The 12,845-nt window shown below is 47.9% G+C and overlaps 1 protein-coding gene across 1 annotated transcript in view; it reads left to right on the forward strand.

Moving 5' to 3' along the window:
- PELI2 (pellino E3 ubiquitin protein ligase family member 2) overlaps positions 1-12,845 on the forward strand; it is a 199,643-nt gene continuing 186,798 nt past the window's right edge. The window contains exon 1 of the mRNA XM_049770437.1: positions 1-96. Within this exon, the coding sequence (XP_049626394.1) occupies positions 17-96 (80 nt within the window). The 5' untranslated portion in view covers positions 1-16. The remainder of the gene's footprint in view (positions 97-12,845) is intronic.

A 12,845-nucleotide genomic window follows, 5' to 3' on the forward strand; every position in this document is an offset into this window, starting at 1 on the left:
GGCCGCGCGGGGCCCCATGTTGTCGCCCGGCCCCGACGACGAGCCCGGCTCGCCCAGCAAGGAGCCCGTCAAGTACGGCGAGCTCGTGGTGCTCGGGTGAGTCCGGCGGCGGGCACGGACGATGGGACGGAGGGAGGGACGGACCGAGGGACGGACGGAGGGACGGACGGACGGACGATGGGACGGAGGGAGGGACGGACCGAGGGACGGACGATGGGACGGAGGGAGGGACGGACGGAGGGACGGACGGACGGACGATGGGACGGAGGGAGGGACGGACCGAGGGACGGACGGACGGACGATGGGACGGAGGGAGGGACGGACCGAGGGACGGACGGAGGGACGGACGGACGGACGATGGGACGGAGGGAGGGACGGAGGGAGGGACGGACGGAGGGACGGACGGACGGACGGAGGCGGAGGGGCAGGCGCGCACCCTCGGGTCCCCGGCCGGACGCCCACCCAGCCCGCTCGCTGCCCGGGAGCCCCTCAGCCCGGCGGCGGCTCCGGCTCCGGCTCGCTCGGCTCGGCCGCCCGCCCGCCCGCCCGCCCGCCACCCGCGCCCGGACCCCGACTTGGCCGGCCGGGACGGGCCTATTGTTTGCCCGGGGAGGCGCAGAGACCGAGAGACGGGGAGGACAGAGACGGACAGAGTGCAGAGCGGAGGAGAGACGAGAGGCGGACACAGCCAGAGCCAGAGGCAGAAGAGAAGAGAAGGAGACACAGACCCAGAGAAAGAGAGAGAGAGACAGAGACAGGAGGATGAAGGAGAGACAGACGGGCAGACACACAGAGACAGACAGGACAGAGAGACAGGACACACAGAGACAGGAGGAGAAGAAAAGGAGAGACAGACCCAGAGAGAGAGAGACGGGAGGATGAAGGAGAGACAGACGGACAGACAGGACAGAGAGACAGGACACACAGAGACAGAAGGAGAAGAAAAGGAGAGACAGACCCAGAGAGAGACGGGAGGATGAAGGAGAGACAGACGGACAGACACACAGACAGACAGGACAGAGAGACAGGACACACAGAGACAGAAGGAGAAGAAAAGGAGAGACAGACCCAGAGAGAGAGACGGGACGATGAAAGAGAGACAGACGGACAGACACACAGACAGACAGGACAGAGAGACAGGACACACAGAGACAGAAGGAGAAGAAAAGGAGAGACAGACCCAGAGAGAGACGGGAGGATGAAGGAGAGACAGACGGACAGACACACAGACAGACAGGACAGAGAGACAGGACACACAGAGACAGAAGGAGAAGAAAAGGAGAGACAGACCCAGAGAGAGAGACGGGACGATGAAAGAGAGACAGACGGACAGACACACAGACAGACAGGACAGAGAGACAGGACACACAGAGACAGAAGGAGAAGAAAAGGAGAGACAGACCCAGAGAGAGACGGGAGGATGAAGGAGAGACAGACGGACAGACACACAGACAGACAGGACAGAGAGACAGGACACACAGAGACAGAAGGAGAAGAAAAGGAGAGACAGACCCAGAGAGAGAGACGGGACGATGAAAGAGAGACAGACGGACAGACACAGTGACAGACAGGAGAGAGAGAGCGACAGAGACAGGACACACGGAGACAGAAAGAGCAGAAGAGACAGGCAGACACAGGCAGACACAGTCAGACCGACAGCGAAAGAGAGAGGAGACAGGACAGGGAAAGAGAAGCGGGAGTCAGAGGAGACCGAAAGAAGAAGCGCAGAGACAGAGGCACAGGCCAACCGAGAGGCTTCGCAGGCTTCAGGCCGGGCCAGTCGGGAGTCACTCAGCCCCCTTCTCCCCCTCCCGCCCGCACCCCGCGGGCCGCCCTCCGGTGACCAGCTGAGCTCCGGCCCCTCTCCGGCGCCAAGACCCTCCTCGAGAGCTAGCTGGCGTGCTCCGGCTGCGGGCTGCTAGCGCCCATGAATTAGCCCAGTGCTAGCTTGGAAAAACCCGGGCAAGTCGCGAAAAGGGGGCAGTCTCCACAACCGAATGCTTGGCCGCAGCCGGACCTGAAAGGACGCTTAAGGGAGCTTCCGCACGGGCCTCCCAGTCGCTCCCACCTCTTCCCTCGGTTGCCACAGTCGCGGTGGCACCTTCTTGCATGCACACTGACGTACTTGGAGGCTGCTGAGAGCCAAGCCTTTTGCCTTTCAACTTTTTATCCCTCACCTGGATGGATGGTCCTTGCACTTTAAAAACAGACCTCTGGGTTCTGGGGAGGAACTGCTCTGTCTTATGTAACCTCAGCCCAGCCTCTTTGATTTCTGTTTTATTTATTTCTGCTGGTTTTGTTTGTGTGGCCGGCTTCGAAGAACATTTAGCACAGTGAACCCGACTCAGAAGACTCACTTGTGATAAGGCTTCATGCCATGATTTCCTTTTGGGGGAATCAAATCATGGTTGTGCTGTCTGGGAAAAGACTGTTTTGAGAGGGCCTGCTTGCAGAGATGCAAGCGCAGGACATTCCAAAGGCCAGGCACCGATGTATGCTCTGGGTTGTCCAGTGTCCCAGGCTTTCGCCAGAATAGGCTCTGTAAATGCATCGTCAGTTGTATGCGCTCTGCCCTTTACTAAATGCCCCTTTTCCAGGAGATACCAGCTCTGACACGGTTGGCCTCTGTGTGTCTTTGGGGCTGACGCTCATCGGGCATGGTCATTCTGCTATGTGCTAGCAACTGTCTAGGCATCGAGCACTCCAATGGTGAAGCTGGAGCTTTGATTTTAGTGTAAACAAGGAGGGAGCCAGTTTAGGTGCTGCCAGTGGCAACTGGCAGAAGGTGGTAAACTTTGGGGATGTGCTCTAGGCAAGTTCTGTTTTCTTCCTCTCTGCGGTCTGGTCTGGGAGGCCTGCCTGAGGAAATGACATGTGAGTTCGGGTCCGACTGCTGAGAAGAGGCTATTCTAGTAGCTGAGTACGTGAGAGAGAGAAACTGTTCTTTTTTGTGAGAGCAGGATTTTGATCTCCTAGCCACGTCGAACTGTTGAAGAACACAGGAAATAGAAGGTTGCTCACTGGACAGAGACCCTTGTAAGCGTGCATCCTGCCCTCAGGTCTCCAGCCAGCCCTCCCTCTGAAAACTACAGTCACAGTCAAATCACAGTAGTGGCTTCGAATGTTTGATTATGCTACTTGAGGATGTTTAGTAGATTATTCTCAATGGTAACATTGATCTTGAGAGCTAGAAATGCCCACTGTGAATGTTAACAGAGGTTTTTTTTTTTTTTCCCCATAAAAATACCATGAAAACATAAGCTGACTTTAAAAAATTGCCTTAAAATACATATATGCGGTCTATATACGGTTTATATATACTTGTGTCGTATATCTATTCAGGCTCACTACTATGGTGTCTGTGATATGTTGACATTAGGAGAACTGTCCACGATTTAGGATTCTAGCAGGGTCTTTCCTGGTAGAAGAATGGAATTTCATGATCTCAACTTGAGATTGTATCATAGCCAGTCCCATTACTGAATGAAAGGGGAAGAAAGCATGAATCAGTAGACACCCATTGGCTCTTTTGGCTTTCATAGCCGATGTGTTAAGAGTTGGGGGAAGTGAATCGAATTTGAAAGCCAGTTCACTGTAGCCAGCAGAGAGCACACACAGGTCTGCAGGAAGGGGATTGGACCTTCATCCTCCTTGCTCACTGTCTTTGGGACCCAGGCTCCCTCCCTCTTACATCTTTTGTGTTGTATCCTCTGTGTTGTTTGTTAATAAATGCAGTTGGTTTGGATGGTGTGCAGTTTTCACAGGCTTTCCTCTGTAATGATCCTTATTGACTCAAATGTGGAAAATGCTTACCTAACAAGTTTTAAGTAGCAGGGCATGTGTTGATTCTGTCTGTGTGTAAAGTGGTGCTGGAATTAGACTAGGAACTGTTCAAATAGCAGGAAAGACTCATGCTGTGACTGCCTTTTTTTTTTTTTTTTTTTTTTTTTGGTAGATATGTATGTACAAAAGAGGTAATGGTTTGGGGCCCAGGAGATAGTACTGGGTTTAGGGTGCTTGGTCCAGGATCAAGTCCTCACACCTCTCAGCCTCCAGAGCACCAAGTGTAACCTTGCAGACCTTGTGCATTGCTGGGTGTTGTCCTGGCAATCCTTGGCATCACGGAGCCTGAGCTAATCTGACCCTAATCCTGCACTTCCAGACCATGGGCCAAGTATTGCTGGGATTGGTCTAGGGGCCCCTAAGAATTTCTTGGGAGGAAACACCTTTACACTGGACAAGAAAAAATAAAAGTTTAACTCCTTGGTGTTAGTTTGTACACTAGGATATTTTGTTTAAATGTCCAATTGAAGTTTGTGAAAGGCTTTGAAGAAGTTTTGAAATTAATTAGGGCTGAAGTAGTGGATTTAAGGAAGAGATAATTTGATGCTAGAATTTTCTACTGCCAGGTTGTGGTACAATCTTTTTTTTTTTTCCCCTTATGAGGAAGCTGAGGGTCTGGGAAGGAAGGAGAGTAGGAAAGAAGGAAGGAAGGAGAGTGGGAAAGAAGGAAGGAAGGAAGAAAGGAGGGAAAGAAGGAAGAGACAGCAAGGAAGGAGGAGGGAAGAAAGGAAAGAGAAGGAAGGAAGAAAAGTGAGTAGAAAGGAGGGAGGGAAGAAGAGGGGGAGGAGAGAAGGAAGGTTGGAGGAAGGAGAGAGATCTGTTCACGTTCAGAGTGGAATGGTCACCAGCTCCTGGCTCCCTTTTCCTACTTTTCTTGGGTCACTAGTTCCTCGGTCACTTTCCCAGGTTCCAGTAGTGCAGTCAGTTCCTTAGTGCCTCAGCGTCCAGAGCTGTGTGAGGGGAGCTGGATTCTTCTCTGGGTTGGATTTGAAACATGCAGCTTGCTTGCTGACTAATGACATGTCCTAGGTTTTGGAAGAATATTGCTTACTCTAACTTCTCTTGCCCTCCAGCCAATGGGTAATACATCTTCTGCAAGGTTTCATTTTTATTTGATGCTTTACCAAGTGTTTTATTTTTGCTCTTGCAACATCCCCTCAAATTTACCCTCCTTTACTTTCTATTATTATTATTATTATTTTGGTTTTATGCCACACCTGACTGTGTTCAGGGCTTACTCCTGGCTCAGGGAGGAGCTTGTGTTGCGAGGGATCAAACCAGGTTTAGCTGTGTATAAGGCAAATGTCTAACCCGTTTTACTATATCTTAGGATTCAACACCTCATTAAAATATTTTTGGGGTTCATACCTGCCAGTTCTTGGCAGACCACGTGGTGCCAGGGATCAAACCAGAAGCCCCAAATGGATTCCAGGAACCTTTAAATTTGGTGGTGGTGGTGAAGGATGGCCGAGTGGTCTAAGGCACTGCGTTCAGGTGGTGGTGGTGGTGGTGGTGGGGGCTGCATCATTATTTTTCTATACTCGTTGAAATCGAGCATTTTACTCAATCATGAATAAAATAACAAATAAGACCTGGCACTGGATTTGTTATTTAATACATAAGTACAGAAGTGCATATACTGTTGCATCACATTAATAAATAATCAAATCCTTTGATAATAATTAGGTATAATTGACTTCACATGTAACCCTTTGCCTTTTATGAATGCATTTAAGAAGCTTTTTCAGAAGGACTCAGTAGATTTGCCATGCTGCCAAAGGGACCGTTGGCATAAAAAAAGGGTTAAGAACCTCTTGAGAATAATTGGTAAAAGAAGTATTTTCATGGAAAGTGATCAAGATGTGCAAAAAGGTAAAGTACAGGGAGGCATCTGAGATCTCTTTCCCCCCCCCCCCCCAATGCTGCAACCTTCCTTAATCGGAGAGGACTGTTACATGAAATGTTTCTGGTTTTTATTTACATTTTTAAAGGAGCAGCTCTTAATTTCTGTAACCATTTCTGTTATGACCTTGGCCCTCTGCCCTGACTACCTTAACCTTAATAGACCCAATGCTTATGATCCTTTTTCATTTTCCTCTAATTTGGGTCCAAGGGATATAAAATATACAGATCTCTTATAGACTAAAAGAATTTGAGTCTTTTTTCCTTTAAGTAAGACAAAATCTTTGCTTTTTGTAGGGAGCTGAAGCACTGAAGTTTGTATGCCCGGAGCATCTAATTCTGTGGGCTGTTCAGGGTCGGGTGTGACTGGGTGGGTTGCTATATTTTCTTCTCCTAACTTTAGCCTGCTTGAGGGTATGTTGTTCTGTGTGTGGCTCCTTTTCTGGCTGTCTGAGATTTATTCATTTCTCTAACACACCAAGGCTGGTTTCATTAGCACCTCAGCACTGAAATTGTGCGTTCTATTTTGTCCTATGACCAATATTTGGAATGCTCTTTGCAGGCTAAAATAAACACAGGCATCCTGAAAAGACCAAAGCTCCCAAACATCCTGATTGTTGTGTTTGAAAGATCATACATAATATGAGCCTATTGGGACATGAGTTTTGTAGCTACTGCAGGATTAGTAGTGTGGCCTCCCTGCAGTATGTTTTTTTTTTTAATGTGTGTCTTTCGAGTGATGTCAGTGGCAACTGGGTAGACCTCATTGGACTGGGAAAAATAGCACTGCAAAGGAATTTTGAATATCTTTTTTTTTTTTTTGGGGGAGGGATATAACACTCTACAGTATTCAGGCTTTACTCCTGACTGAGCTCAGGGATCACTACTGGTTGGTTTTGGAGGACCATATGGGGTGCCAGGGATCAGACCTGCCTCAGTTGTGTGCGAGGTAAGCACCAGACCGCTGTACTATTGTTTTCACGCATTTGAAGTGCCTTTTGATTTAGTTAGATGTTTCTTTTGGGGGTGTACTGAAATGTATTGTACTCAGTTATTGTGTTCTCAGGGCTTCCCTGGTGATGACCAGCTCCTGTGCTGCTGGGATGATGATTGAGTTCTTGTCAGCGAAGTGAGGTGCTTGGCCTGGGGGTGTCGGGAGAGGGGTAGCTCTAGGGCTCATATCTATCTTGCTAGGAATCATGCTCAGGGACTCACACGAGCGAGGCTTATGCTATGACGCTTAGACGGTCTCCCTGGTACTTAGAAAAGTGTCTTACACAAGAACATTCAAGTCAAGAATGCACCAGTTATTAGTTCTTGCTGAAATCACCAGCATTTTCATTTCTGAAAAATCAAACAATAAGAGCAGAAAGTGCTTCATGTTTCTTAGCTTTGTCTAAATCAGCTATTCTCAACCCTGTCTCATTGTGATCATCAGTTTTTGAGGTGCATGGCCAATAATTTATGACAAGCCGTAAAGTGTGGCTGTTTCCAGGGATTTAGAAATATCCCTTTAAAAAACTCTCCCCTTTCTTCCATTCTAATATGTTTTCTCAAGTGGGATCAAAAGAGGCGGCGAGCCAGGAATTTATTCACTCAACAAATATTTATCTGTGTTTGCTCTTGCAGGATCCCAGAGATAGTGAGGTAAGGTCGATACATTCACGCCCTCGTAAACTATTAGGCCTTACTCTTGAGCTGCCGTTGCCAGCACAGATGATCTTTCGTTCTTGCAATTATTCGCTACCCCACTGTGTGCCAGATGTGGTGGTGAGTGAGGTGGGGAGGTTCCAGCATGTGGAGCTTATAGTCCAGTGGGAAGATGGAAAGCAAAGTTTATAAAGTGTCATCTAGTCACCTGGCCCCTTGCCAGGATGAGGAGAGGATGGCCAGAGAAGGTGAGGGGGACTTAGTGCTCTGGATAAGGGATTCACAGCATCTCTTTGAGGAAGAGATAATAGTGCCATGTGGCTAGGCTAGTGTGGCTGGAAGAAATAACATAAATCATAGGGCAAGAGGAGGACCTTCCAGATGCAAGGATTTTGAATTTGATCTTAAAGACCTGGGAAGCTGTAGCAGGCTTTTCAGCTCTGATTCAGACTAGAGAAAGCCCTTCTGGCAAAGAGGAAAGGGATGAGCTGACGGGGAGGGAGGCTGGAGCTTGCAGATAGGAAAAGAGGGAAGGATCCTAGCCATCAGCCATCTTGGTTCCAGTTTCTCTTACTCCCCTCCACCCTACCCCCCCCCCCCCACCCCCGCCTTTGAGCTTTAGATATACCTGTTCCCCGAGTTCTACATGGCTGACCATTGACTTGCTCAGAAATACATCTGGGGAGTAGCACTGTCCCAGGCGAGGGCTCCATTCTATGGCAAGTGAGAGAGGCAATACCCTGCCAGTATAGAGTGCCTTTTGGTGGATACGTGCGCAGTGATCACTGAGCCACAGAATGCTGATGGACGGCACATCTAATTTCAGAGAGCCCTTCAAGGAATGTTCAGGAAGGACAAGGAGAAGAGATTGAAGATGTGGGTTGGGGTGGAGCTCTAGCAAAGTAAATCCTGGGGACAAGTTGCAGGGCGGGGGGCATTTGTAGCAGGAATAATCAGGAAAAAACTTGACTGAGAGAAGGTCTTCTATGTCTTCTGGAGCTTTCTTCCTTTCCTCTCTCTGGGGAAGCCATCTTGATTGGCCTCTGCTGATCCAACCAAAGGATCCTGAATGTTCTCCTGCTTACGGAGGCCAAGTTGATAAACATTTTACCAAATGGAAAATGAAATTGCGAGCCAATTGAAAGGCTTATATTCAACATCCCTAGACACACGGTCTAGTCTCGTCCCTCTGCGGTGTGCTGTGTTTCTGGGTGGTGATGACACTCCACGGGAAATCAGTAAAGGCTGATCTCTCGAGGATGTCCCTTGAAGGCAGGGACGCTAACTTCCACCCCTTCGTCTGGAGCGCAGGGCATATCTTTACAGGAGAATCAAGGGTCCTCACTAGTGTCCTGAGGATGGCTTTCCACACGTGTATGTAGGGCTTGATGGCTGGGATTGATTTGGGAATTGTCCATAGAGCTACAGATTTGTCATCAGTCCACCTTCCTCCAGGGCCCAAGTTTAAAGGCTTCGTGTGATTGAAAATATCCCCTTACCGACACCAGAGACTCCGGCTGCAAGTTTTGTTTGTTTTTCTTTTTTGTCAGCCACCTAACAGTCATTTTGTCACCTGCACAAAGTTCTGCCTCGAAGGAAGCAGGCCATCTGTTCCTGTCCTGCCAGCTGCTCTGAGCTGCATTGCGGTGTGCGTGGTGGCCTTGGAAGGCTGCGGTCATTAGTGCCTGTTAATGATGACTGGAAATACGAGGGAGTGGGGCCTCTTGGATGACACAACTAATAAATATGCATCAGGGATATTTTCAGCAGCAGGTTGAAGACTATCGCAAGTCATTCTCTGTTGAGGTTTTATTTCCAGCCATCCGCACAATGGTGTTCTCTCTCTCAAATGCTAACTCCATTTGTTCCCAGCTTCTCTGTTCATTTGGAATCTGTTTTTAGGATAAGAATCATTATTTCAGGCTTTGTACTTCTATTCTAATTAGGGCTGGCTTAACAGTCCAACAAAGTGGCTGATGAGTGTTTGGCTTCTATACTCTGGTTCTAAAACAGCTCTTCACCATTACAAAGTGTTAGGAGCCCCTCCCACCTCTTTCTCCCTGCCCTTCCGCTCCTGCCCTTTCCCTGCTTCCTGTTACCCACGATTTTTATGGGGGAAGGGCATACATGGTGATGCTCAGGGGTTGCTCCTGGCTGTGCACTCGGGAATTACTTTTGGCGATGCTCAGGGCAACATGTGCGGTTCCAAGGATGAAACTCGTGTGGACTGCCTGCAAAGCAAGTGCCCTACCTGCTGCATAATTGCTCCAGCCGCTTCTTGTCTGTTCACTTTACAGAACACTTGTTGGAGTAACCTGTTTCTTACTCTATTCAGGATAATTCTTTGTGCTTGTCACTCACGGACTGGAAGTACCTCTGGATTGGCCCCCTACCCCTACCTGTTCTCCACCCCAGAGATGGTCCTTCTCTTCCCAATAAAGACCTTGAGTTTCTGGGAGAAGCTGCTTATGATGACCATACCACAATTAGTCTTTCTCCATGTTGGTATTTTTTTGCTATTGAGTGGAAAGCTTATGGTGGAAGTTTCTGAACCTGTTTTATTCTCTTCAGTCTTGTGGATTATTCCGTGTTGGCGTTTGCTTCCAGACCCGTGCTCCTTAATCCCTTGGGATTAGAACATGAGGCTTCTGCTTGTAGATAGAATTTATGATGAATGAGTGAGGAGGGTTTTCTGGAGCAGTTAAGTGTTTATCCTCGAGAAGAAAGGCCCTTCTTATACCTGAACCACAAGACACATAGGAGCATGCTTCATGCCAGATCTCAGTGTTGTGGACTATAGATCTTGGCTGGGATTCAGTTGTACAATTGACTAAATTGTAGTGTTGCTACTTTGGTTATTACATGTGATTGTCTGGAGTTTAGAATGGAGTCAGTTTTTCTTTTTCTTTTCTAGAGCCATGTAAAAGAGGGCTGTGGTATAGAAAAATGTTGGCTGGCATTTGATGCTTCCCAGTATTATTTTTATATAGAAAAAATTGGTATACAAACTGTTGAACAAATTCTTGCACAAACTGTCTGTGCTGAATTGTTTGACCCTTTAAGTTGTCCAGTGAAAGAATTGTGTCAAGACTGTTCTTGAGGCGGTCCTTCCCTGCATTTCCTAATGGGCTCTACTTTGCTTCGAGGTGAGCTCAGGGGTTTGACAGCATTCCATTATATATTTCCCCTACTGTTTCTAAATCCAGCTGCCACCAGGAATTCACCCCGCTGCACTTCTCAAGAAGAGATCAGTCCCCTATGCTAGAATCCAGACTAGTGTTGTGCTGCTCTTTGGCAAGTCTATGAGCTGGCAGGGACACTTGGTGAATTAGGGTGCAGTGGTTTCTGTGTGTTCCCTCTGTATCTTCCTGGTGGGGCTACCATAATTCAGGAGCAACGAGGCAGAAAAGGAGTTTCTCAGCTTGTAAAGCTTAAAGTACAGGATGGTGTTGGGTTCTCTCTGCCAGTTTGCAGGTGACTCACTTACTCATGCTTTGGTCCAAGGTAGCCTTTCTCTCTTCGTAAGGGCACCAGTCATACTGGATTCAGACGTACACAATTCATCTAATTTTAACCTCAGTTGTACTATTTTAAGACCCTACATCCAAGTACAGTCACATTCTGAAGCGTACTGGAGGCAAGGATTCAAATGCAAGATTGTTAATGCTCTCTCAGAAGGCAACTGCCAAGTAACAAAGCCATGATTGTCCTAGAGCCACAGAGCAGTCTTGCTGTTCTGTGGAGAGGCGCTCAGGCAGGTGAGAGACGACAGAGGAGGCTCTCAGCCCGTCCCATCCCCCTGGCTGAAGCAGCAGACCTGTGATGAACTCTGTCTTGGCGCCTTCCGTTGCTCCAGACCACAACCCACAGAGCACAGCACAGATAGGGCATCCACGCAGCTCTGCCCACTTGAAAGGATCCTGATGGCTAATGGCTCTTTGAAGCTGCTGAGCTTTAGGGCGACTAGTTACACAGATTCATGTGAAGGAGGTCACTGAGTTTCTTCATTTACTTTGTGTGGCAACAAAAATATCAGGTTATCAACGATTTTAATGATCATTGTTTTAGTCTTTCTGGCGAGTTACTCCCAAGGACTGCTTTATTTGAAACTCAGGGCTATCTAAAGCACGTATGGAATAACTTTACTGTGTAGAAGTCATCCAGAAGGCTCTTTGCGTAATGGATCTCCATAACCAAGATTGTCTTTTAAAATCCAGAGCAGAGCAGTCGAGCTCTTTGCTTAGCTGGGAACCCTGGTTCTGGTGAGCCTGGAAGGCAGGCAGCTTTAACCCAGGGCAGCTCAGCATGACACAGATTTTCAAGCTTTTCCAGGCCACCTGGCCTGAAACAATAGAAGGAGCAGATTTGTCAGGGAAGTAATTGATACTTGAATCCTGCGAGCACCGAGAGAAAGAGAGGAATGAACCAGGTCTCAGCACTGCCTTTGGTTACTGAGAGGACAGGGTGAAGAGCTTGTGTAACTAGGTTGTGCCTGGCTGTGAGTGCCAGTGCATCAGTGGGATGTGCAGGTAAGAAGAACACAGAGGCGGCAGATGGAGGAGACTGGGAAGTGCAGCGTCTGGTCACAGCCCAGCCACCAAGTACCTCCCAGCTGGAACGTTGGGGCGAGAGAATGAACTGGGCGCAGGAACCAATGCCTGGTGTCCAAAATGGGTGCATGGCCATCGAAGAGAAAAATGATTCCTTGAGTAACTGAAGCAAAAGTGACTTCATAATATACCCTTTAATCAGAGGGACACAAACAAACAAACAGACAAACCTCAAAGACTTCTGTATTCAAAATGTAGAAATCAGAAAATAAGTTAGAGAGGAAAAGACAAAAACAGGATGATCTTACTTATCTGTGGCATATAGAGAAGCCAAATGGGGTAATAGAGATATTAGAGATTAACAAACTCATGGCTTTGAATTACAAAACAATCAGTGGAGGGAGATGGGAGCATGAAGCTCAGATTAGGAAACACAGGAACTGTAGTGGAGGGTCTTGGGCACTTTGGTGGGGGGGGGGAAGGTGAATTAACTGCCTATTAATACCATACACATAAACATTCTTGTCGTTATGGATCCAAACTGTAATAATTAAAAACCTTCCTGAACAACTCTACCCCCCCAAAATGCATAAGCCAAGTGCAAAAGAAATCTTAAGTTTCCAAAGGTTTGTGTGGCTTTTATAATTCAGTAGATTTTATGGTCCGTGTAGCCTGGAGATATTTCATTCAAGACGTGTTCCACTATCCATTCTCGAAATTCAAGGCCATCTAAACACAGGTGAATATTACCCACTCCATCCAGGCGTGCTGAGGTGATGCTGTTATGGTTGCTATTTTGGTGATGAGGATTTCCCATTTCAGAGGCAGCTCTAGTGAAGGGCCTCTAGGGGAGTTCCATCTTAGGACGAGGCAGATAACTTAGCAACCAGCCATGCGGCA

Source organism: Suncus etruscus, chromosome 3 (assembly GCF_024139225.1).
Source record: "Suncus etruscus isolate mSunEtr1 chromosome 3, mSunEtr1.pri.cur, whole genome shotgun sequence".
NCBI lineage: Eukaryota > Metazoa > Chordata > Mammalia > Eulipotyphla > Soricidae > Suncus > Suncus etruscus.